This window comes from Dipodomys merriami, unplaced genomic scaffold, assembly GCF_024711535.1.
Source record: "Dipodomys merriami isolate MVZ:Mamm:240054 unplaced genomic scaffold, mDipMer1.0.p SCAF_1, whole genome shotgun sequence".
NCBI classification, from domain to species: Eukaryota; Metazoa; Chordata; class Mammalia; order Rodentia; family Heteromyidae; genus Dipodomys; species Dipodomys merriami.
The window spans coordinates 91,351,115-91,376,994 of NW_027202270.1; the positions used below are offsets into that span (position 1 = coordinate 91,351,115).

At 45.3% G+C, this 25,880-nt stretch overlaps 2 protein-coding genes across 8 annotated transcripts in view; one reads left to right on the plus strand and one right to left on the minus strand.

Annotated features, from left to right (window-relative positions):
• Positions 1-3,260, plus strand: part of Rnf212b (ring finger protein 212B) — a 32,442-nt gene extending 29,182 nt beyond the window's left edge. Inside the window, exon 15 of the mRNA XM_070025258.1 lies at positions 2,694-3,260. Coding sequence (XP_069881359.1) covers positions 2,694-2,759 — 66 coding nt within the window. The 3' untranslated portion in view covers positions 2,760-3,260. The remainder of the gene's footprint in view (positions 1-2,693) is intronic.
• Positions 3,261-3,906: 646 nt separating this feature from the next.
• On the minus strand, positions 3,907-25,036 carry Ppp1r3e (protein phosphatase 1 regulatory subunit 3E). 7 transcript variants are annotated; one of them, XM_070025218.1, is made up of 3 exons: positions 23,887-23,966; positions 21,551-21,628; positions 3,907-6,603 (listed from the first exon to the last, which is right to left on the minus strand). In XM_070025218.1, the coding sequence occupies exons 2-3, from the start codon at positions 21,567-21,569 to the stop codon at positions 5,012-5,014; spliced, it is 1,611 nt and encodes a 536-aa protein (XP_069881319.1). In that variant the 5' UTR covers positions 21,570-21,628; positions 23,887-23,966; the 3' UTR covers positions 3,907-5,011. The 7 variants fall into 7 exon arrangements, with proteins under 7 accessions (XP_069881319.1, XP_069881328.1, XP_069881309.1 ...); XM_070025227.1 differs by lacking the exon at positions 23,887-23,966 and adding an exon at positions 22,778-23,826; XM_070025208.1 differs by lacking the exon at positions 23,887-23,966 and adding an exon at positions 22,778-23,826 and having other exon boundaries at positions 21,551-21,692.
• Positions 25,037-25,880: the final 844 nt, after the last annotated feature.

Here is a 25,880-nt window from a genome sequence, read left to right on the forward strand (position 1 = left end):
CTGTTTTTTTAATAACTTATTGAGCATTTGCTTATGTCAAACCAATTTCTTCTTTTTTTTTTGTCGGTCATGAGGCTTGAACTCAGGACCTGGGTGCTGTTTCTGAGCTCTTTTGCTCAAGACTAGTGATCTACCACTTTGAGCTACAGCTCTACTTCATTTTCTGGTGGTTAATTGGAGATAAGCATCTCACAGATGCCACTGCTTGGGCTGGCTTTGAACTATGATCCTCAGATCTCAGCCTCCTGAGGTAGCTAGAATTATGGACATGAGCCATTTCTTTTCTTTTTTCTTTTTCTTTTTTTTTTTTTTGTCAATCATGGGGCTTGAACTCTGGGCCTGGGCACTGTCCCTCAACTCTTCAGTTCAAGGTTATAGTGCTCTACCACTTGAGCACCACTTCCAGTTTTCTGGTAGTTAATTGGAGATAAGAGTGTCATGGACTTTCTTACCTGGTCTGGCTTTGCACCATGATCCTCAGATCTCAGCCTCCATAGTCACCAGCGCCCGGCTTCAAACCCATTTCTATAGCCGTTAGAATGTATTAACTCATTTAAAGACACATTGTGAAGCTGAGAGAGTATCCAATATAGGCAGATGACATGTGTCCATTGAATTCAGTTAATCATGAATACTGTACTTCCTTTGGAAATCCAAGTTTAGTATTTTGCTCATGGTTAATTTTATTTCTCCCAGAAGACCTAGAGGTAACTAAGTCAGAAAGTGCTGTCCCTGTCTAGAGACGGCAGCATAGCTAGTTCCTCCTGAGAGCAGCAGACTACTTTTTGCTCTTTATCATCCAAACTGGATCTTAATTTTTAAAATGTAGTTAAAAAATATGAGGCAAGGCTGGGAGTATGGCTTAGTGGTAGAGCGCTTACCTAGCAGGCATGAAGCCCTGGGTTTGATTCCTTAGTACCACATAAACAGAAAAAGCTGTAAGTGGTGCTGTGGCTCCAGTGGTAGAGTGCTAGCCTTGAGCAAAAACTCATTGACAGTGTCCAGCCCCTGAGTTCAAACCCTAGGACGTGTGCGCGCGCACGCACACACACACACACAATATTGAGGCAAGCCAGGCACCAGTGGCTCACTCCTGTAATACTAGCTCCTCAGGAGGCTGAGATCTGAGGATCACTATTCAAAGGCCAGCCCAGGAAGAAAAGTTCCCGTGAGATGCTTATCTCCAATTAACCACTCAAAACCTGGTAGTGTGGGCTGGGAAGGTGACTCAGTGGTAGAGCGCTTGCCTTGCATGCATGAGGCCCTGGGTTCGATTCCTCAGCACCACATAAGCAAAAAGAAAAAAGCTGGAAGTGACACGCTGTGGCTCAAGTGGTAGAGCGCTAGCCTTGAGCTGAAGAGCTGAGGGACAGTGCCCAGGCCCAGAGTTAAGGCCCCACGACCGGACCCAAAAAAAAAAACAAAAAAACAAAAACAAAACCTAGTAGTGGCATTGTGACTCAAATGGCAGAATGCTAGCCTTGAGCACTCTTGGGACAGTGCCCAAGCCTTGAGTTTAAGCCCCATGACTATCTATATATATACATATGTATGTATGTATGTATATGTGTATGTGTATACACACACACACACACACACACACACACACACACACACATATGGTAGTTGAAGAAATCTGGATAACTGTTATATCTGCTATTGAAAAATATTTTAACATTGGGAATTTTTTTTCTTTTCTTTTTTCTTTTTTTTGGGTCCGGTCGTGGGGCCTGAACTCTGGGCCTGGGCACTGTCCCTCAGCTCTTCAGCTCGGGAAATTTCTTTTTTTTGCCAGCCCTGGGGCTTGAATTCAGGGCCTGCGCATTTGTTCCTGAACTGCTCTTGCTCAAGGCTAGCACTCCACCACTTGAGTCATAGCACCACTTCTGTATTTGTGTATGTGGTACTGAGCAATCAAACTTCAAGGCTTCATGCATGCTAGGCAAAACACTCTACCTCTAAGCCACATTCCCAGCCCCAACAATGGGGATTTTCTTGAGTATCATGATAACCATAATAACTGTCATGCTGTGCATGGTATGGATACAAATCCATACATTCTGAATTTTTCTGGAGTTTAGTAGAGAGGAAAATGAGAAGAAAATAGAAATAACAGATTGGCTGGGCACTGGTGGCTTATGCCTTTAATTTTAGTTATTCAGGAGGCTGAGATCTGAGTATTGTGGTTTGAAGCCAGCCCAGGCAGGAAATTCCATGAGACCTTTATCACCAATTAACTACCAAAAAGTTAAAAAGTGGAGCTGTGGCTCAAGTGGTAGAGCTAGTCTTTGAGCGAAAAAGCTCAACGATCCAGACCTAAGTTCAAGCCCCAGTACCAGTACCCCACCCCCCCAAAAAAAAAATCCATCACAAAGTTTAAAAAATTTACTGGAATGCCACCTCCACAAAGTGCCTTCTTGTCTCTGGATATGCCAATCACTGATTTTCAAATATTTGACCTTGTTATTGTAAACCACTGAAATGTTATAGTTTCATAAGCAGCAACAAAACCCTTGTCACACAGGATGAATCAAATCTTTTTGGAAAAGATAGTCATCATAATGTTGAAAAAACACTGGAAAGTAATAGTGGGTAAAATCCCAATTCATTTGATGTAATGACCCAAAGAGGTCATTACTAGTCTTTTTTATTGTTATAAACACTCAAATCTGCCTTTCTGTTCTCTGTTACAGACGCTGTACCAACAAAGGCAAGTGGGATTAGCCAGGGAGAAAGATGTATGGACCACTCCCCGATAGATCAGCTTTCAGGTGGGATGGGTACATGCTTCTAAGAGATGGCCAATAGCTATTAGGAAACATGGCTTTGAAAAAGATGCTCCTACTCTCTTTCATGGTTTTACTCTGTACTTATTCCCTTTTGATCTTTGCCTCCTCTATTCTATCTTCCCACTCAGGAATGGGGTCAAGTCTTATGTAAGAATACAGGAAGATGTTTATCCCCCAAAATATGTAGCTCCTTTCATTTCTTACAATTTGAAACTAAAGTTGTAAAAATAATTCTCTGTATCATGCTTGGAGTTGGGAGATTGACTAACATTCTCATCAACTATTCATTTCTGGATTTCATTTTTTAGCTTTGAATTATTATCCCATTACCAATGTTAACAAGGAACACTCGTTTCCTTTTCCTAATTTAGTATACTCTATTTGTCTATTGTTTCCTCTATGCTTAGTTAGATTAAATATGTTGATTTTCCTTTGTCAAAACAATAGTTGGAGAAACAGGTTCTCAGCATACTGAAGTGTATAAATAATAAAGATGTCCTTTATGAATGCTGCAACTTGATTGTTATTAGAAGTTCTACAACTATGGGATGTAAAAGTGGAGTTACTCCCAAGCTTGTTGGGTCTGTCATTGCTGAAATCTCAGAAATTTTAATTTTAATCATTATCATCAGCTACTGAAAACAATGTGATCACAGATATCAATCTATTGTCTTTTACTTTACTTCAATAAGCCCTGCCCTTCTGAATAATAAACGTATATGAAATCAAAATATTTTAAAACTAATGATGGGATTGAACCTAGAGTGTGACACAAGGTAGGCAAATACTCCTTTACTAAACCACACCTAGCCCCTAAATCAGAAATGTTAATGGAGTTGGATCCATCAATTTCTAGACCATAAGAGTGGCAAACTGAGCTGGGTGCCAGTAGCTCACACCTATAATCCTAGCCTACTTAGGAGGCTGAGACCTGAGGATCACTGTTCAAAGCCAGCCAGGGCAGGAAAGTCTCTGGGACTCTTATCTCCAATAAACCACTCAGAAAACTGGAAGTGGTGCTGTCTCTCAAGTGGTAGAGAGCTAGCCTTGAGCTGAAGAGCTGAGGGACAGCACCCAGGCCCAGAGTTCAAGCCCCACAACTGACCAAATAAAAGAGTGGAGAAGAAAGAAACAACTTTAATTTTGGCCTTTATTATAGTCTAGCAATTGGGGGCTTCCACCCTTACTTTAGATGACTAAACCATTGATCTATTTGCTTTACATATGATCCAACTGATGAAAACCAATCTAAAATATCAATAATCCAATTAAAGATTGTAGTCCCTCTGTCTACAAGATAAAACCAATAGAGAAGGAAGAGTTTTCTGGACACAAATTCAATCAGTAGCAAAATAGGAAAATTCAATCTCTGTCAAGCAGGACAGAGGTAATGTCAGGTTTGTAAAACCAAACCTAGAACTATCTCTGCCACCTTTCCACCAGGAGAAAGCATTCCTTCTCCATCACTCTGTAACATAATTCTACTTTTAAAGTACACCTCCTTTAATTCCCACCTCCAATAAATATCCAACCTAAATATTCACCACCCCAGTTATTAACACAAACTATGTGGGAAGATTTACCCTGAGACAAAAGGGATTTCGTAGAGATAAAAAGGTAGAAGGCAAAGTGGTCCTAGAATTAGAAATGAGGACACTGTGCTACTGGTGTGATTCAGTGATGAAGCAGGCAAAACAATGTCATACTGGCAACAAGACCAGGATGTACTGAGACTCTTAGCTGCATGATGTATGGACTTGTGCTCAGAAAAGAAGGGGTACAAGGTAGCCTTATATTCTAGTGAAAATGGTAAGACTGTGGGTGCATTAGAGTCATCAGTTGAGTTAGAGTATTTTTCTCCTCCTTCTCGGGCCTTCTGGAGATGTGTGAACGTCTGGCCCCTGTTACACTAATTGAAAAGAACCGCAAAAAGGAGGAGAGCTAAAGCTATTTACTGGCCTGTCATTTGCACAGATCCTCAGCCCACTCTACCTGGAGGCTAGAGACTAGATTTCTGCTGATCCAATACATTGTTTTGTGTCCTATGATCTTTCCCAGGCCATCCTCTCAACCTAGCCATGCCCCTATAGCCCACCCTGAACACTAAGTTTTTTAGTTCTTTGTTACAAGGCAATTATAAAAATGTGGTTTCTTTGTTTAAGCAGTTACTAAATTGGTTCATCTTTTAGTAACAGATTCCTTTTTCCCTAGCCGCCCCCACCTTAGTCCTGTATAATCACATCATCATCATCATCACCATCTTCTTCCTCCTCCTCTTCTTCCTCATCCTCTTCTGGCAGTTCCTCCTCTTCTTCCTCTTCTTCTTCATCTAGACAAACTACCACCTCAGCTGGCTCAGGTAATCGAGAATCAAACCAGTCCAGTACTTGCTGAGTGCTAAGCCTAGATGCCTGGCTTAACTTAATAATGTCAGCTTCCTGGAGCTGTTGGTGAGCTTCCCAGTACTTCTCCAAGGGTCGTATATCAGGGGGGGGTGGAGGGGTTGGCAGAGGTGGTGTTTCAGCCCATTCTTTCAAGGAGCGGGTTGAAGGTGGTGTAGGAATCATTGGGTCTTGGAAACTAGGGGCGCCAGGTACTACATTATCCCGAAACCATTTTAATTGTCCGTGCTTTAAGGCATAGCGTGTATCACCAAACCACTGAATGATTTCAGGTCGAGGTAAACCAGTGATTTGTTCCAATTTATGGTAATCTTCCCGTCGTGCCCATTGGCACTGTAGAAAGAAGGACTTGAGGATAGCCAGCTGTTCTTTGGTTTTGCGCTTAGTCTTTCGCTGGCGTTGCATATCTGGGGAAAGGTATTCTGTGAGGCCACCCCTACCTGCAGCTGAATTAGGCCTTAGCCCATGGGACCAGGCTGGCTCCAGATGTGAGGGTTGTCCCTGTTCACTGAGTGAGAGTGACTGCGAGATACAGCCCAGTGGCTGGAGGCGCTTAGAGGTGGCAGTAGCTCCATTAGCCAGTACCTGGAAAGAGGAAGAAGAGGTAGAGGAAGAAGGAGTCACACTAGATGTTGACTCCTCCTTACAACTACTAGCAAGTATTGAGATTGGTTTGGGCTTAATTTGAGCATGTGGCTGGTGGACAGTTGTGGAGTTGTTCCAGGAAGCAGAACCTATGCCAGCTGACTGCTCAGGAGCCCTACGTGCCTGCTCCTTGGAGAGGCCACAGCTCTGGAGATCCTGCAAAATATCTGATTGGTGGAGGAATGCTCCACTGCCAGGTGTCATCAGGGGCTCCTTTGCTTTCTGATGACTCAATGGCAGAGGTAGGATCTGAGAGGACTCTTCAGGCTCAACCTTCAATCCCTTCATCTGGGTAGGCTCACTAAGCGTCAGAGGACCTATTCCAAGACCAAGTTGTTCAGTTGGCATTGGAGATGCCTCCTCTGGGGGTCGCCCTGCATGATGAGTAAAAGCGAGAAGGGATTTGAAATGGAGTTGGTCCCTATGGTAGACCACTCGGGCTCGTGTCTCTTCTATTTCTTCAGATGACCAGCTAATGCCACATCGGAGGCGCTGGGCCATGAACCAAGTCTTGACTTTCTCCATCTGCAGCCCATAACGTAGACAGAGAAGGGCAATGTCTGCTAGGCTGGGATAGGGAAAGTAGCTGAAGGTCTGAAGCAGGTGTTCATTGCTGTCCAGCTCACTGGTCTGAGCTGCTTGGGTCCACACAAGCTGGATCTCCTCAGAGATTGGAGGTAGGCAGATGAGCCCTGATGCTGGGCTAAGTCTGCTGGCCTCTTTATTAGGAGGCATGCTGTATTCTGATTTGTACCCTTCACAGATAGCTGTAATAAGAAGAGAAACAGCTTAATCATTGAGGCTCCTCTTGGCGTATCACTCATTTCTCTCTCTCTCTCTCTCTCTCTCTCTCTCTCTCTCTCTCTCTCTCTCTCTCTCTCTCTCTCTCTCACATATGGGAATTGAACTCAAGGCCTCACAGTTGCTATGCAGGCACCTTACCATTTGAGCCATTCCCAGCCCTATATTACTCAATTTGTACAAAACTTATGTTGGACACTGAACTACTATCTTTATATCATGTTGTATTGTTTTAAAGTGCCTCAAACAATTTCTCATCAGAGGCTGTTAGAATTTCTGGGCTACTTTATGAAAAGGTTAAAGCCCATAGAAGCCAGGATAAAAATGATCTCAAGTCACATGAATAGTGCATGTTTCACTAAAGACAAAACTGGTTTTTTGAAGGTAAGAAGAAAAGGTTATCTTTATACACAGTCTTTAGCTTTCCAATTCAAACTTACTTCTGGAGCTGAGCCCAACTCTCACTTTCAAAGTTCATGGAACAGGAATCACTAAATGAAGACTCAACTACGAAAACAAAAGTAACAGTAATCTCCTATTGCTTTTTGGCTCCTAACAATTTACTATTACCTCTAGAATGTGGAGACAGAAAAGTAACCAACAACTCACTACCTAGAAAGTCAGACAGCATTGTTCTCTGCCCAGCCCTTTTTCACTCTTTCCCTTTTTGGTGGTACAGTTGGGAGGAGGGGAATACTACCTTCAAGTCCTAAACTCAAATCAGACAGCTTATTCATTTTTCATCTCTTAGGAGAAGAGATAAGAGAGTAGAGATAGGGGACAAACGGGGCTCACTCCCCATGGGTTTAGGCCCGTGAAGAGGGGAATGTTTCTTCCTCCTCCTCCCCTACTTTCACTTTCACAACATACACACACACACACACACACACACACACACACACACACACACACACACACACACACACACACACACACACACACACACACACACACACACACACACACACACTCCACTAAGCCCCTTTCACACTGGGCAAGAGACTTCTTGCTCTTATCAGTCTAGCCCAGCTTTCTCCTCAAAACCAGGTGGACAGATTCATTATGAATTACAACCCACTCCTGCAAGCTGTCCAGCAGCAGCATGGCTCCCAGGGTGATGGGTGTGGGGATTGCAGAGATAGCCCCAGTCTTCATTCCTGAAATACTTGCTCAGATTATTTCCCAGAATATTCTGTTAATTTTAATTCAGTTCTCTATGATGGCTTCAGAGATCCTTTCAAACACAAGTCACTTTGAATGCTTTGGGAAATTGCATTGGTATTTATAAATATTACCTCTGACAGGATTCCTATGCAAATGCTATAGATGAACTGAGAAAATAAATTATCAAGTCCATGAAGTCAGTGTCATGTAATATCAGGGATTTCACTTTTTATGGTGCTGGGGATAGAACAAAGAGCACCATGCATACCAGACAAGTATCTACCATTCAAGGACATGCCCAGCCCTAGGGATTTTTTGTAATTTTAAGAATTACTAAGTATTTTATTATTATTTTTTTTTTTTGTCAGTCGTGGGGCTTGAACTCTGGGCCTGGGCATTGTCCTTCAGCTCTTCAGCTCAAGGCGAGCACTCTACCACTTGAGCTACAGTGCCACTTCCGGTTTTCTGGTGGTTTATTGGAGATAGGAGTCTCACAGTCTTTCCTGCCCGGGCTGGCTTTGAACCGTGATCCTCAGATCTCAGCCTCCTGAGTAGCTAGGATTACAGGCATGAGCCACCAGCGCCCGGCTTTACTAAGTATTTTAGTGCTTGCTACAATCAATATTTAGTGCTTGCTTTTAACAATTGAATCTTGGGCTGGGAATGTGGCTTAGTGGTATAAGTGCTTGCCCTGGGTTCGATTCCTCAGTACCATATTAACAGAAAAAGCCAGAATTGGCACTGTGGCTCAAATGGTAGGGTACTAGCCTCAAGCAAAAGGAGCTCATGGACAATGCCCAAGCCCTGAGTTCAAGCCCCAGGACTGGCAAAAAATTAAAAAATTGAAAAGAAATTGAATCTTAACAAGTAGAATGCAATACAGATCTAAATTCAGTAAGCTTGAAGGATATCTTAGGTGGGTAAATGGAGGCAACATGGGTAGATTGTTTTTTGAGGGGGTAGTTTTCTTTTTTGAGGGGGGGTAGTTGATGCTGGGGATTAAACCCAAGCCTCATGTAGGCTAAGCATCATACAATCTTAACTCTCCCTCCACCCTACCCATAGATTTTATTTTTCTTTTTGGTTGGAACTCAGGGCCTTGCACTTGGTAAGTAGGTGTTCTGCTACTTGACTCACACCTCCACTCTTTTCTGGTTTTGTTATTTTTTGTATACCCCAAAATATAGCTAGGATGACAATATGTATCATTATGCCCAGTTTGTTTTATTGAGCTAGGTTTCTGAATGGGCTAGATCTTGAGACCTTCCCAATCTGTCTCAAGTAGCTGAAATATCAAGTATAATCCACTTTGCCTGGCTTTTTTTCCCTCCAATTTATTTTACAGTGCTGGGAACAGGGACTTAAACATGCTAGACAAGTGCTCTACAACGGAACTATATCCCAAGTCCCTGTGCTTTTATATTTTCTGTATTTTGGGGTATACAATTGTATACAATTTCAGAATAAATTTTGCTGCTTTAAAAAAAAAGTATGCTGTGGGTATAGTAGCACACACCTGTAATCTCAGCATTTCTGGAGACTGAGGTAGGAGGATCTCAGCCAACCTAGGCTACTTATTCTGTTCAAGACAAGCCTGATCTACAAAGAGACATTGTCTCAAAAAAAAAAAAAAAGCATGAAAATCATAGTTGGGAGAACTACTTCCATAATTTAGGTCCTTTTTAATTGCCACATGAATTGCCTATGTGATAGTTCTACCTTTCTCCTCCCAGATTCATCCCTACATTGCTTCACGGCCTGTGGTTATACCACAATTTAGAAAATAAATGCAAGCTGGAGGAAACTTCTGACGATGTTTGCTATCTACTTAACCTCTGTTGTATCCTTTCCCATAAGGACATATAATTGCCTTTAGATATGAGGAAAATGTAGCATAAAGAATAAAGTAAGCCGGGCTCCAGTGGCTAACACCTGTAATACTAGCTACTCAGCAGGCTAATATCTAACAGCTAGAAGTCAGTCTGGACAGGAAAGTCTGTGAGACTTTTTTTTTTTTGGTCAGTTGTAGGGTTTGAACTCTGTGCCTGGGCACTGTCCCTGAGCCCTTCAGCTCGAGGCAAGCGCTCTACCACTTGAGTCACAGTACCACTTCTGGTTTTCTTGTGGTTAGAGATAAGAGTCTCACGGACTTTCCTGCCCAGGCTGACTTTGAACCATGAGCCTCCTGCACCTGGTTCAATTATCTCCAATTAACTACTAGAAAACCAGAAGTAAAGCTATGGCTCAAAGTGGTAGAACACTATCCTTGAGCAAAAGAGCTCAGAGACAGCACCTAGGCCATAGTTCAATTCCCAACTAACCAAAAAAAAAGAATAAAGCAGCCAGGCACCAGTGGCTCTCATCTTTTATTCAGGTCCTGAGTAAAAGCCCCAGGACCAGCACTAAATAAATAAACAAAACAAACAAACAAGCCAGGTGCTGGTGGCTCATGCCTACAAGACTATCTACTCAGGAGGCTGAGAGCTGAGGATCTCTTACACAGGCTGAAATCAGCCTGGGTAATAAAATCTGTGAGTCCTTTTTTTTTTTTTTTTGCCAGTCCTGGGGCTTGAACTCAGGACCCGGCACTATCACTGTTCCCTGCTCAAAGCTAGCACTTTACTACCTGGAGCCACAGCGCCACTTTCAGCTTTTGCTGTTTATGTGGCACTGAGGAATCAAACCCAAGGTTTCATGCATGCGAGGCAAGCACTCTACCACTAAGCCACATTCCTAGCCCTGTGAGACTCTTATCTCCAGTTAATCACCAGAAACCAGAAGTGGTGCTGTGGCTCAAGTGGTAGAATGCCAGCCTTGAGCAAAAGCAATTTAGGGATAGTGCCCAGGCCCTAAATTCAAGCACCAAGACTGGCAAAAGGAAAAAAAAGAACATTTACACTGCCAGGCACTGGTGGCTCATGCCTCTAATCCTGGCTACACAAGAGACTGAGCTCTGAGGATCACAGTTCAAAGCCAGTCTGGGAAGGATAGTCTGAGAGACTCTTATCTCCAATAAATTACTCAGAAAAAGCCAGAAGTGGCACTGTGGCTCAAGTGATAGAGACCTAGCTCAGGGACAGAACCCAGAGCCTGAGCTCAAGCAACAAAACCAGAAAAGAAAAAAAATAAAAACATTTACATCCTTAGGTGCTTCGCTGATATCAAAAAGTTTAAGAACCTCTGCCTTTTCTATTCCCAACTTAATAAAATCAGTGATGGTAATTGCTTATGGATAAAAAAGCTTGGTGTAATTGAATGGGAAGACAAAGGAAGGGACAAATTGCTAGAAGTATCAAAGAAAATAGAAAGGGTGATCCACTGGGCAGGAACCTGGCTCTCCTGACCCATTGGATTCTATGACCAACAACGCAGTGTAGTGGTACTCTCCAGTGCACCCAAATCGTTGGACTCACTCGGTTTATCTGTGGGAGTGGAACTGTTTGTGTGATTTTAAAACTACCTATGCCAGGCTGGGAAGGTGGCTCAGTGGTAGAGCGCTTGCCTTGCATGCATGAGGCCCTCAGCACCACATAAGCAGAAAAAAAAAAGCTGGAAGTGGCGCTGTAGCTCAAGTGGTAGAACGCTAGCCTTGAGCTGAAGAGCTGAGGGACAGCACCCAGGCTTAGAGTTCAGGCCCACAACAGGACTGCCCCCCCCCCAAAAAAAACTACCTATGCCCATGTTTTTTTCCTGTATGTATATAATAATGTTAAATATCACATAAGCCTATAAAAATACTTCATTAAGGAGGGGGTAACAATGTTCAAGATGAAGTGTACTCATTACCTCACTCATGTAACTGTAACCCTCTGTATAGTATCTTTACAATAAAAAAATTAAAAAAAAAATACTTCATTAAAAACTGTTCCTGAGGTTGGAGGTGTGGCTCAGCTGGTAGAGTGCTAGCCAGTAAGTGAAAGTGTCAGGTATTGAATTCAAGTCCCATGTCTTACACACACACACACACACACACACACACACCAATCAAAACTGTTCCTATGAAAACTAAGTCAATTTGGGAAACTGAAGACCCTACCACAAAAAACAAAAATATAAAAAATAAAATACTCTGCAGAGACATAAAGAGTAATATACATGTAAAAACTGGTAAGTTAGCAGTGAGCAAGTCAACTGTAAATCTGGTGATAAGCCTTGAAAATCTCAAAAGTGTTGCACTTATATTCCTTCTAGGGAAGTATCCAATCTCACTTCACTTTCTAGAAATAAAAACTGGCAATTATAGATGAAAAGTGTCTGAGAGGCTCTCATCTATGGTGATACACTGGAATGACCTGGAAAAGTTAAAAGACCACCCTCCTCTCAATTCTGATTTAATTAGCCTGGATGTGGGCCCAAACATCCCTAATTTGATAAAATTCTCAGGGTGCAGCAAGGAGACTCCCTTGTGTAGTAAAAACTAGAAAAGCAATTGGGAACTCCATTCAATAGAGTTATAAAGTCTCAGCACTAAAAGATTGGTGAAGTAAATGTACTTTTAATTATTGTACTTAAGATATGTATGCATTATCTTTAAAATTAACTTTGTCTTTTTCAATTGATGCTATAATTACTACCTAACATAATAATATAAAAGAGCTTCAATTGTATGGCAAGGAGGCTTATAGGACACACAAAAAACATCTGATCCAGGCCCACATTACCAAACAGGTCTCAGCTTGAGTCTTCTTTCAGTTTAGAAGTCTCGAGTTAAGACGCAACAACCGGGAACTGCTGAGGACTTGGGCTCCTGGTTTCCAGGTTGGTTTTCTGTCTGTGGCTGGGCACGAGTCAGGGGCAGTCTCTCCTAAACCTCTCAGTCCGGTTCTGTGTGTTGAGGTTGCCTGGGGGTCGTCATGGGGATGGGGGAGCGGCCTGGGAAGGAACTGTTTCTCCTAGCCTCCATTTCACAGGCAGTCTACATTGCTCGGAACTGGGTCAGAGAACAAAAAGTTGTTGGCACTCACAGGGTGAGCCTCAGGAGGCAGGCGAATCTCAATCCTCCCCCTGGCCAAGGGCACCCCAACCCAGACTCCCTCACACCCCCTCGTCCTCCCCAGAAACAAGTAACCAAAAAGTCCGGAGGAAAAAAAGGAGAATCGGACGACTTCGAACCTAATATTCTCCTCCTCCCGGCCAGGGATGAGACTCTGGAGGTCGGAGGTCGAGCACCGGCTGGGAGGGGAAGTTCAGGGGCTGGGGGTCACTCACCGCGGTCCGGCCCTGGCAGCGGCTCCCAGCCTCGCACCATGAGCCGAGGGGGCAGGGGGAGCGGGGAGGGGAAGAGGGCAGAGGGCCTCCGGGTGGGAGTGGAGTTATAAATCGCTGCGGCCTGCTCCAAGCCCACCCGCGCGGAGGGTCGGGGCCAGGACTGTCCCCCCGCCCCCGAGAGCCTGGGGGTCCAGCCCTCCCAGCTCCTGCGAGTTGGAGGCGGGGCTGATGGGTGGGTGGATGCCAAGGGGGCGGTGCCAAGGTGGCCTGAGTTCTGATTGGCGAGTACCAGCAGGCGGGTACCAACGCCACGCACTGGACCGGTCATTGGCTGCGTAGGGTCTCGGCTGAAGACTGCAATTGGTTGCCCGGTTCACGGCTGGGGTCAGCCAAGAAGGTGTCCCCTGGGACTGGGTATTTTAAGTGGTACCTCGCCTACTCGACCTATCAACACAGGACCTTCTAAGTACTTTGGGTATCATTCTCCCTTAAATTCTCTCTACCTGTCTGGACTGGGAATAACTACATTTACTGCTTTAGGAAGTCCTCTGGGAGTCCTTTTTAATATTTCCTCCTGACTTACACAGGAGCCCTGTCCTCCCCAGCCCATGCCTAGCCGCCACCAGCAGCATCAGCTGTAGAAAGCCATATAACCAAAAAGACTGAAACAAAACCCAAAAAAACTCAAGCCACTGAGAATTTGTGCTTGAGATGGATCAGATATCTTGCACCCAGAAATCTTTCTGGGGGATCTTAGGAACCAGTGGTCTCATGGGTCAATCTGATACCAGAAAGGTGTTCCTGAAGATGAAATGTTGGAGTCACCATTTTGGGACCTACCAGACCCCTCTGGCTCCTCCCGGTGCCCTGGTAAAAAGGGTTCGGAGTTCTGCTTCCTATTTGGGGAGTTTGGTTTTCCCTGTCAAGTAAAGGGTCACAATAAAATGCTTTTGAGGAAAGCATTACCCCACACTGTATGAAGTTCTGGGCCAAATTTAGCCTATTTAGGATTCTCCATCTTCGTAATAAAAATTGGGAACACTTCTTTCTTCAGTGACATCTCCCAGGTCCTCTTTAAAAAGCCTTGTGCCCAGGCGCAGAGTTCAAGCTCCAGAACTGGCACAAAGCTTCAAAGCTGTCTATTTTCTCTTAATAGTCTGTCTCGCTAATTTTCATTACATTTAGTAACAATTGCAGCTCCTAAGAGCTTTCTTTCAAAGTAATACATAGCAAAAAAAAAAAAAAATCAGGCTGAGCACCAGCAGCTCATGCCTGGATCCTAAACTACTCTAAGATCTGAGATCTGGTTGAGGATTTTAGCTGAGATCTGAGGATCTTGGATTGAAGCCAGCTTGGGCAGTGAAGTTCATGATACTTCACTACCAAAAAGCCAAAGTAGAGCTGTGGTTTAAGTGGTATAGTGCTAGCCTTGAGCAAAAGAAACTCAGGGATGGTGCTCAAGTCCTGAGTTCAAGCGCTACAAAAAAAATCTAAAGCCGGGAGCTGGTGGCTCACACGTATAATCCTAGGTACTCAGGAGGCTGAGATCTGAGGATCGCAGTTCAAAGCCAGCCCGGGCAGGAAACTCTGTGAAACTCTGATCTCCAATAAACCACTAGAAAACTGAAAGTGGCGCTGTGGCTCAAGTGGTAGAGCGCTCACCTTGAGCTGAAGAGTGCAGGGACAGCACCCAAGCCGAGTTCAAGCCCCACACTGACCAAAAAAAAAAAAAAAAATAGGGAGCTGGGAATGCTTGCCTAGCATGCATGAAGCCCTGGGTTTCATTCCTCCGTACCACATAAACAGAAAAAGCCAGAAGTAGCACTGTGGCTCAAGTGGTAGAGTACAAGCCTTGAGCAAAAAGAAGCTCAGGTGTAGTGCCCAGGTCCTGAGTTTAAGCCCCATGACTGGAAAAAAAAAATAATGAGGGTAATTACATACTAATTAGAAATCAGTTAGAAACAGTGATGATTCTTCAGGGTGTGAGCTAGGACTGTTGATATCTATTAAGACATTCTCCTAAATCATGATAATACAATGCTCTACTGATTTGTATGTAATGATGGAAGGAAAAAGTAGAACATTTTATCTAGTGATAGCCTTCAATTACCAAGAAAGAGATTGCTCCCTCATAACCCAAACAGTTTGTTAGACTGGATTAACTAGAAAGTGTTCATGTTCAGCTAGAAAGCCAGGATGGAACTTTATAGGAGAACTAATTACCTAACCCTGGAAGTATTGGTGAGTCACTCTAGCTGTCCTTTGATCATGAAATTGGAATTAATAAAAGGTGGAAAACTTGGTCACCTTTCTATTTCAAGACACTCCTGAGTCGGAGACTGGGAGGAAAGGAGATAATCCACGAAAGGAAGAACCTCCCTTGACCCAATTCTAGAGTGTAAGATGAAGCCTCTTCAAGTTTCACCCTCTAGGTTTAGAAGATGGAGTGCAGTGAGGTAGGAACTGGATTAAGAGGAAGAAGTCTAAGCAGACAATATGAGAAAAGGGAGGGACCCACTTTTAGTAGGACAATATTCAGCCCCTCTTTCAGGAACTTGTGCTGATGAATAGGGACTTACTATATTCAATATACAGATGTTAATGGCTCCACCTTTGGTAAAAATATTCTCTCCTTTTGCAAGGCTCAGTGATTAGCAAGGATGATTGATACCTTTACCCCATCTATATCTAAGGATTCCAAAGTTTCAAGGTGCTTCCTGTAAGGCAGTGAGAGAGACCCAGCCACATGACAATGTACATGAGGTTTTGTAAAATTTGCAAAAATTTACTTGAACTGAAAATGTGGTTAAGATTGGTATCTTGCCAGGCACCAGTGGCTCATATTTCCTAGCTAGTCAGGAGGCTGAGATCTGAGGATTGCAGTTCAAAGCCAGCCCCAGCAGGAAAAAACAAAAAAACAAAACCTCCTTGAAACACCTATCTCCAATTAACCATTCAACACACACACACACACACACACACACACACACACACACACACACACACACACACACACACACACACACACACACACACACACACACACACACACACACACACACACACACACACACACACACACACACAGAAGGGCTGGGAAGGTGGCTCAGTGGTAGAGTGCTTGCCTTGCATGCATGAGGCCCTGAGTTCGATTCCTCAGCACCACATAAACAGGAAAAAAAAGCTGGAAGTGGCACTGTGTGTGGCTCAAGTGGTAGAGTGCTAGCCTTGAGCTGAAGACCTGAGGGACAAAAAAACCAAAAAAACAAACCCACAGAAGTGGAGCTGTGGCTCAAAGTGCTACAGTGCTAGCCTTAAGCAAAAGAGTTCAGAGACAGTGCCCAGACCCTGAATTCAAGCCCCACAACCAACAAAAAAGAAAAGAAAAAAGATTGGTGTCTCTTCCCTTTTGATTTCCCCTTCATCAGTTAGCAATATAGAAACCCCAGATATGCCAGATATTTTGGAAATGGCTAAGTAGGAAATATATTTAGTTTGGGAGCTAGGTGCCAGCGGCTCACACCTCAGGAGGATGAGATCTGAGGACTGTGGTTCGAAGTCAGCCTGGGCAGGAAAGTCTGTGAGACTCTTATCTCCAATAAACTACCAAAAACGGCCAGAAATGAAGCTGTGGTTCAAGGGGTAGGACACTAGCCTTGAGCAAAAGCAGCTCAGGGACAGTGCTCAGGCCCTGACTTCAAGCCCCTGCATTAGCACAAACAAAAAGCCATTTAGTTTGAGTAGGTATACTTATGTGTAGTTAGTAGTTACTTCTGTGAATAAATTGTTTCCATGTAGATATAATATTATGGGCTGAACTGTGCCAGCCCCCCATGTTAAAACAGTACTCCCTAGCTCCTCAGAATGGAGCTGTTGTAATGATGTTGTTTCTTTTTTTTTTTTCTTTCTTTTTTTGCTGGTCCTGGGGCTTAAACTCAGAGCCTGGATGCTGTCCCTGAGCCTCTTTGTGCTCAAGGATACTACTTGAGCCACAGCACCAGTTCTGGTTGTTTTTTTTTCCAGTTTATTGGAGATACTTTTCTGCCTGGGCTGGCTTCAAACTGCAATCCTCAGATCTCAGCCTCCTGAGTAGCTGGGATTACAGGAATGACCCATTAGTGCCTGACTTCTTATCCTTTAAATACTATGTAATCATATCAAAGAGCATGAAATATACTGAAGAAAACCTATTTGCCACATAATCTTTCATCATCTTTTTTTTTTGTTTTGGTCGGTTGTGGGGCTTGAACTCTGGGCCTGGTCACTATCCCTCAGCTCTTCAGCTCAAGGCTAGCGCTCTGCCACTTGAGCCACAGCACCACTTCGGCTTTTTCTGTTTATGTGGTGCTGAGGACTCAGGACTTCATGCATGCAAAGCAAGCACTCTACTACTGAGCCACCTTCCCAGCCCCTTTCATCATCTTTGTAAAAACCAATTTGTTTGGTATCTTTCCTCATGTTGTGCCCAAGTTTGGTTTGTAATTTTTAATTTATCTTTTTTTTCTTCCAAGTTGTAGACTTTTAGCACTCAGAAACATGGATCTACCCTTGGGACTAACAAAATGGATAAAAGAATCCTGCTCCAGCATCTGTCTCATCTTCTAAGAAATACCAGAGCTAGGAAGAGCTAAAGAGCCAAAGAGAACTGCAAGTCCTAGGAATCGATGGATCTGAGAAAGCAAAAGCTATGCTGAAGGTGTGTGTGGGGGGGGAGGTGATGTAGTTGGGGAGATTGGGAGATGGGAGGGAAGGGATGGTAGGGGAAAAACAAAGGAGGAGGCAACAATGCTTGATAAGAAATGTACTCATTACCTTGCTCATGTTCATGTAATTGGAACCCCTCTGTACAGTATTTTCACAATTAAAAAAACTTATTAAAAAAAAAACCTACGCTGAATGTGTTTGTGAAAGAATTCTTTGAAGAACCCATCAGGAAACTAAGAAGTCTCAAAAGAGATCAGGACCACAGAGCCCCTAGGTATTCAATAAGCCATGAGAAGAAGCCCTGGGCTTACCTTTCTGTGGGTGTCTGTTCCTCATGCTGACTCTTCCCTTCAGCATGTCTGGCTTCATTACACCATGCATGGAAGAGTGGGTGTTCCGTAGTGATATCACAACTTGGCCATTATGACATGATAACATATCTAAACTTGCTCCAGCTAGACATTCCATATTAGTAAGGTGGTTTTTTCCTTAGGTGGTAGGTAATGAATTCTTTCATCTTTTAGGTGATTATGAGAGTTATCCTGTTAGATCTTTTTTTTTTGAAGAATTTCCTTTTGTGGTGGTACTGGAGATTGAACCCAGGGCATTGTATATGCTAGGCAAGTACTATGTACCACTTGAGTTATGTTACCAGATAGAACTTGATCTTTTTCAAGGACTTCTTTCCTTTAATCCCTTCTATCACTCTATCCTAGGCTAGATAAAGGTCTTGTCTGTCATATTTCTTATCCTTTGCTTCAGGGTTGCTTTTGACAAAGGGCTTTGCTTTTCCATAGTGCCTATTGAATGTAACTCAAATGGCCTCCTAAGAAACAGTCCCAACCAAAAAGTTTTTCCCAAGTGGCTCTCTTTAACAGCGGCTGCTGGTGCCAGGGAACTAAAGAGCTAGGCCCTGGTACTTTCCTATTACCCCAAATGGTGGTAAGATCCTGGAACACATAACACACGACAGGACCCCTGAAGATCTGGCCAACCCCTAAAGATTTCCCAGCAACCAGGGATATAGTAGTCCCTGGCTGCAGACCTACCTAGAGTACTCATTTAATGGGGCTAGAAGAAATATGGATGAGATTTGGAAACAATACTACAGAGGAAAGGAAGTATAGACAAATTCATTTGATGTGCACAGTAGGGTTTATATAATATTGCTGTGCCAGGTCAGTCCAAACTCAGGAAGTCAGCAGGGGAGGCACAGTCTCAGTTCTCACATTAAGAGAGAGGTACACACCAAAGGCTTATGGGCAGGAACTTTTGGGAATCTCAAGAGGACCAGACAACACAATGAATATTCAATATTCATTATTTTCTCCCATTCTACAAGGTGGGGTGGCACTGACAGTTTATAAGTCCAAGTACCATAGGTGTAGCATTTATCATTATAAATGAAAGAAGACAGCTCAGCCCAGGGCAGGGCCCAGCCTTGGGACAAAGGAGGAAACTGTAACTTAATCCCACTAATGGGGAGTCTAAGAAGGCAATTCCTTATAAAGAGCTCAGAAAAGTTTTATCCTTGGTTCCATCTCCAGTGGGAGTCTGCATTTACTCAAAAGATAATACCAGGGCTCTCAAAGAGGGCTCAAGCATAGATCATTAGCAGCTGTCTGAACTAGAGACCTTTCTTGTGGAAATATTAGGGAATTTGCCTGGCCAAGGACAATGAGTAGTGGGGAAGAGAAGTAAACACTCAAAATGTCCTCTAGAGAGGGTTGGTGGAGCCAGGAGAGAATACACTGTATGGAAAGGTACGACAGAACAGATAGGGAGAGAAGACAGGGAAATAATTATTTTTGGGGGGAGCGGGGGGGGGAAGGTCCGGTCGTGGGGTCTGAACTCTGGGCCTGGGGGCTCTTCAGCTCAAGGCTAGTGCTCTACCACTTGAGCCACAGCGCCACTTCCAGCTTTTTTCTTTTTGCTTATGTGGTGCTGAGGAATCGAACCCAGGGCCTCATGCCTGCAAGGCAAGTGCTCTACCACTGAGCCACCTTCCCAGCCCATATTATTTTTAGTAACTATAAAAATGGGCAGACTCAAATTGGAACCAGGAAACAACAAAGCAGTTAGGCTCCCTCCACTTAAATGCTAAGTTACAAGACCAGAGAAAACTAATTGGGGTTAGCTATCTAAAATTGCCTTCTCCTTTGAAATGGTAAAAACTTGGCCACTCTCTGTAAATGGGTAGACTGCAGGATGAGAGGCTTATCTGATGAAAGGAAGCTTAAGACTCACTTATGGTCCCTGTTTTGAGTAGTCCCAGAGATAACTCCATATTTTTGCTTACCCAGAACCATTGTCTAAGGGTTGGGGGGCTGCTAGTTGTGACCATCTGTATTCCCTTAGTTCAGAAGGAATAAAGGCAGGTAACAATTGCCATTTTGAGTCTTTTAACTCCTCTTTCCTACTGGGGAGGTTTAGAATGTTTCTGTTTCTCCCTACCTTAACCCTGATGTACTAAAATAAAACTTTGCTAAAACTTATACTTCTTAAATCTTCCCTTTTGTTAGCCATCTTGAAATCCTTTCACACACTGATCTCAAGGATCTATGGTTTCATATGGAAGCCTTCAACCACCTCCTCACTGCCATGGCCCTGGATTCCATCCTAGGTCAGGGAACTAAAAGTCTTACTACTTTCACGGCTTTCTGTTCACTTTCAAATAAACTTACTTGGTTTATCTTAAACATTTTCCTGCCTTTTCATTCCTTAATGGGTAAAGAAAATCAATCCATTCTTCTAGATGGTATCAATAGACTCCCAAGTTCTTTAGCAGACAAATAGAGTGGCCCCTTCTGGTCCTGGGGAGCTGGGACACTGGCACAGGCAACAACAGCAAGTTTTTGAGAAAAACAAAGGAAGACTGAGACCCTCAGTGCTTTGCCTTCTCCAAGCCAGTTCACAAGACTAGGAGGATGGAAAGGCACAGGTCTTTTCCTAGCAAGAGATGATACACAAACAATGTTTGTAATTTTATTTTTAAAGAAAAAAAATAACATCATGGTATTGCATATAGTATCTGTAGATTACCTGGGCTTAAAATCCTAGCAGTGCCATTTCCTAGCTGTGTGATCTTAAACAAATTACTAAGTTTTTCTGAGACTTTTATCTAAAACAAAGACAATGATAATTGACCAATAGGTTTTGAGCATGCATGTAAAATACATTTTAGCAGACAAATGTTAAGTGTGTGCTATGATTATTGCTAATTCAACATAACAGCAACACATACACATTAGGCAAGACATTATTACACACTGAACCTTGACCGAGACTTCCTGGGCTCCCCTCAGATGACTCAACAGTGTACTGAGTGGTGGTTTCCAATACAGTTTCTCTCTTCACTTTGCTGGAACTTGAACCTGAAGGTGATCCACAAGATGCATGAAATTCTTTTTTCTTCAAAAGATAAGGATGTTGTTTAAATGGGCACCTGTTTTAGGAATGACCCAGCTATCTCTTGTCAAAGAACTGAGGCTCTGGAGAGAAGGGGCAAACATGGGCATATATGCCCACTCTCTTCTACTTACTGATAGAGAAAAGGAGAAAGCAGAATATGTTGAGAAATGAATGGCAGAAAAGAGTGTGGAGAGAGGCTGGGAAGTTGGCTCAGTGGTAGCGCGCTTGCCTTGCATGCATGAGGCCCTGGGTTCGATTCCTCAGCACCACATAAGCAAAAAGAAAAAAGCGGGAAATGGCGCTGTGGCTCAAGTGGTAGAGCGCTAGCCTTGAGCTGAAGAGCTGAGGGCTAGCACCGAGGCCCAGAGTTCAGGCCCCATGACCAGACCCAAGGAAAAAAAAAAAAGAGTGTGGAGAGTTAGTTACCTGGGTGCTCCTTGTTCATCTGTAATAACAGGAACTGCTTCTTTTCCCTCTTCTCCCTTCAGAAGACAGTGAAGGAGCCTGAAGGAGAAAGGTGGGATCAACCATGGTCTTGGAAGAAAAGGAAGTAGGGTCTTCACCTCTTCTGAAGGGAGAAGGAATAACAGAGATCAACAAGGATAAAGAGAAAAAAGGAGGAAATAAAGGTAAATAAATATCCTACATATTCAAAGAAAAAAGAGATAAGAAGGGATGGCCAGGGAAGAAAGAGAAAAGCAGGGGCTGGGAAGGTGGCTCAGTGGTAGAGTGCTTGTCTTGCATGCATGAAGCCCTGGGTTCAATTCCTCAGCACCACATAAGCAGAAAAAGCCGGAAGTGGTGCTGTAGCTCAAGTGGTAGAGCGCTAGCCTTGAGCTGAAGAGCTGAGGGACAGCGCCCAGGCCCAGAGTTCAGGCCCATGACTGACAAAAAAAAAAAAAAAAAAAAAAGAAAGAAAGAGAAAAGCAAAGAGGTCAGAGGATAAAAAGGTAAGTATGGACTCAATAAAATAATGACCCAGAGGTTAAAGTTAACCAGAACAACAGGTTGAATGTGAAGGCGTGGAAGAATCAGGTTTTTCCATTTAATTGACTCAGGATATGAATGAGACTGCCATCTTCTGGGTGCCATTTAATTTCTAAGTTGCTCTCATTCTTGATAGGTTTTCCTTTTCTTTTTTCTTTTTTTTTTTTTTATCGGTCGTGGGGCTTGAACTCTGGGCCTGGGAGCTGTCCCTGAGCTCTTCAGCTCAAGGCAAGTACTATACCACTTGAGCCACAGGGCCACTTCTGGTTTTCTGGTGATTTATTGGAGATAAGTGTCTCACAGACTTTTCTGCCTGGGCTGGCTTTGAACCAAGATCCTCAGATCTCAACCTCCTGATTAGCTAGGATTATAGGCATGAGCCACCAGTGCCAGGCTCCATTTCTTTTATCAATATCAATAATCTTTGTGTGTGTGTGTGCTAGTACTGGGGCTTGAACTAAGGGCCTGGGCTGTCCCTTAGCTTTTTTGCTCAAGGCTGGCATTCCATCACTGAAGCTACATGTCCACTTCCAGGTTTTTGGTGGTTAATTGGAGACAGGATTCTCATGGACTTTCCTGCCTTGGCTGGCTTTGGATGGAATTCTTAGATCTTAGTTCCCTGAGTAACTATGACTCCAGGTCTAAGCCACCAGTACCCAGCTATACCAATAATCTTTTCTCATCCAGAGAGGTCTCAACATTGCTTCTTTTCATTTTGGGACTTCCAAGCATTACTTTTCTCAATGGAGATACACTTCCCAAAGCTGAGTACCCCCTGCTGGAAATCTGTAGAGGCAAAAGCAAAAAAGCAAGGGGTGTAGGATAAGCAATGATTTGGAAGAAGCTCTGGAATACTCTGTAGCTGAAGGCTAGAATCTTTCCTGGGCTCTAGAATATATGTGCCCAAAATGTGGGGACCTAAACATGGGTTGAAGGTGCTGTGCAATCTTCAGTCACATAAGGTTAGAGGATGTAGATGTCAAATAGTAGCCTTAAGAGATCAACCAACTCAGACCAAATTTCACAAGAAGGATACTGGGACTCAAACAGGTAATGTGTCCAAATTTATACAACTAGTCAATGACTTCCTTTTCTACTATAGCAGGAAAAAACAATGGTGAAGACTCTTGTGCCCCTTGACAAACAGTCCATAAAGTGCTAGAGGTTAAGAAGGCACCCAGAAAGATAAGGCTGGCATTTTTTCTGGAAGCCCTGAGTATACCAACCTCTTAGGTGTCCCATTATTTAACTAAAAGAACATGGCTACAATTGCCTTCACTCCCACCTGCCTGCCTGGAGACGAAGAAGCTCTGATTACTGTCAGTACTTCCCAGCCAGACCATGAAGACTAGGTAAAAAGGGAATCCAGGGAGCAATGGCCAAGTCCCCAGGATTAAGCAATGCAATTGTGGATGAAAGAAAAGCTAAAATGGGCAGGGATGGAGGACCCGAGGTTGCCAAGGCTAGTAGAGGCGATCTGAATGCCTTCACAAATCAAAAACCTCCACAATCCATACATAACGCCGCTTACGAGGTACTTTCTCCCATATTCACCTTTACCCTCTCTTCTGTTTGCTTCTAATACCTCCAGCGCCCTTCTGCATGTCTTTTCTGTGCCGTGAGTTCCCTCTTACACTCAGCCGGCTTTTACCTCCCCAACCTCTCTGAACTTCGTGGGTTTCTCCCACCCTGGACTCCGCCGACCTTGGTTTTCCCCTTTCCTCCCGCCCCCCTCGGCTTCCCCTCGCCCCCCTCCCCGCCCCCGCCCCGGGTGCCTTTGAGTTTCTCCGTAGTGGCGGGCCAGCGCCTCGTTTCAGATAAAGTGGATCCAGCCCTGGGGCTCCGGGACTCCGCCACTGCCCGGATGCTCGGGCCCACGTAGAGCATAGTCTCGGCCACCGTTGTTGTCCCAGAACTCGTGACCCGTCACACGGTAACGCAAGGCGAAGAGCAGAGAACCTCCAATGGGCGGCGCGGGCAGGCGGAAGGCGAAGCGGTCCGCGCGCGGAGGGGGCGGGGCCGGGCCGGCGTAGGCGGCGGGGGCTTCGCGCTGGCTCCGCCAGCCGTCGGCGCTCCAGCGTACGCTCACGCGCTTCTCGTAGGCCAGGTCCAGCACGCGCGCGCTCCCGGCCACGCCCAGTGGGCCCGCCTCGGCGCGTTCCAAGCAAATGCGCTGTGCCTGCAGGCGCGCGACGAAACCGGGCTCGCAGGCCGGCTCCAGGGCGGCGCGCGCCTCCTGGGTGGAAAGAGGGGCGGGGAGGAGTGAAGGGGGCGTGGTTAGAGGTGCGGGCCAATCAGAGGCCGACCCGGCTTCGGGCTGGCAGAATGGGGCCCCTTTAAAGAAGAGTGGCCTAGAGCCACTCCCAACTTGGGGATCCCCAAAAGGGAAGAGCTGTTGCCAGCTCTGGGTTGCAGCTGGATGGGTGCTCCTTGGAAATTCTACTCCCACACGCCCGCCGCGGCCAACTGGGGGAGTCCCGGGGAAGGGGCGTGCCCCCGGCCGCCTACCTGGAGGCTGCGGGCGCGCGGCTGGCACGGCGCGAAGTGACGGAGGGCGTCCCTCTGGTGCTGAACCTGCACGTGGCGGGGCACCCGAGGCAGCTCTCCGGGACGGAAGCGGCGCACGGAGGCCAGCTCCAGCCCCAGCGCGTCCGCAAAGCGTACTCTCTTGCGGGTGTCAGGGCTACGGCTGCGGGGCGCACGAGCCGCACCGCCGCCGGCCGGTGCAGAGCGAGCTCGGCGACCCCGACGTGGAGCGTGAGCGCGGGATCGGGCACCGGGCCGGGTCCCGCCCTCGCCGAGCTCCTCCTCGAGCTCCTCCTCGAGGCTTGGCCGCTGGCTGCGGTAGTAGGCGCGCTCTGTCAGTGCAGCTATAAAGCTTAGGTTGCGGGGAATGTCTGTGCGGAGGGGCCGCTCGCGGGACATGTCACCCCCCGCCGCAGCTGGGCTAGCCCTCAGCGCCCTGCCGCTGCCCTCCCTCCCTCTCTCCCGCCTGTTCTGCGTCCACACGGGAACCGCCGGGCCCGCTTCTGCAGCCCCTCGCCGCGGCGTTCTCTCCTTGCTGTCACCTCCACGATCCTTCACCTCCCGTGGTGGCTCTGCCTGGTCTCCGTAACCACCTTTCCCTCCCTCTGGCTGTCAGCTCCCAGTGTCTTAAGACTATCGCATCCTGCCTCCTGCGAGCTGTCTGCTCTGAGCGTGCGCTCAGCGGCGTCTACTCTCCGGTCCTGCGGGCCTCGCTGCCCCGGCCCCCGCCCACATCCCTCTGACAGGTGGCTCTCTATCCCTCTTCGCTGCTGCACCAGGGGGCGGGGACTGCAAGCTTTCGGTCCCAAGTGAGGCCACCCATTTTCCCCCTTGTGATGTGGTCAACCTCCCTAGCACAGAAAGGGTTAAGAAGAAGGAAGGAAAGGTAGTCTTTCATTTTCTTGCAGGAGAAGGGTCAAAAGACTTCAACTTCAGATCTGATCATTTTCTCTTCCTTCCTTTTTTCCTTCTTTCTTTTTTTCCCTTCCTTCATTCACTCCCCCCCCCAATTTCTCTTTTTCTCTCTTTCTTTGCAACAGTACTGGCTCTTAGTTTTTTCACTGAAGGAAGGCTAACACGCCTCTACTACTTGAGCCACAGCTCCACTCCAGCTTTTTGCTAGTTAATTGAAGCATTTCATTGACTTTCTTACCCTGGCTGGCTTTGAACTGCGATCCTCAGTTCTCAGTCTCTTGAGTAGTTTAGAATTACAGGCATGAGCCACTGCGGCCAAGCAAACTCA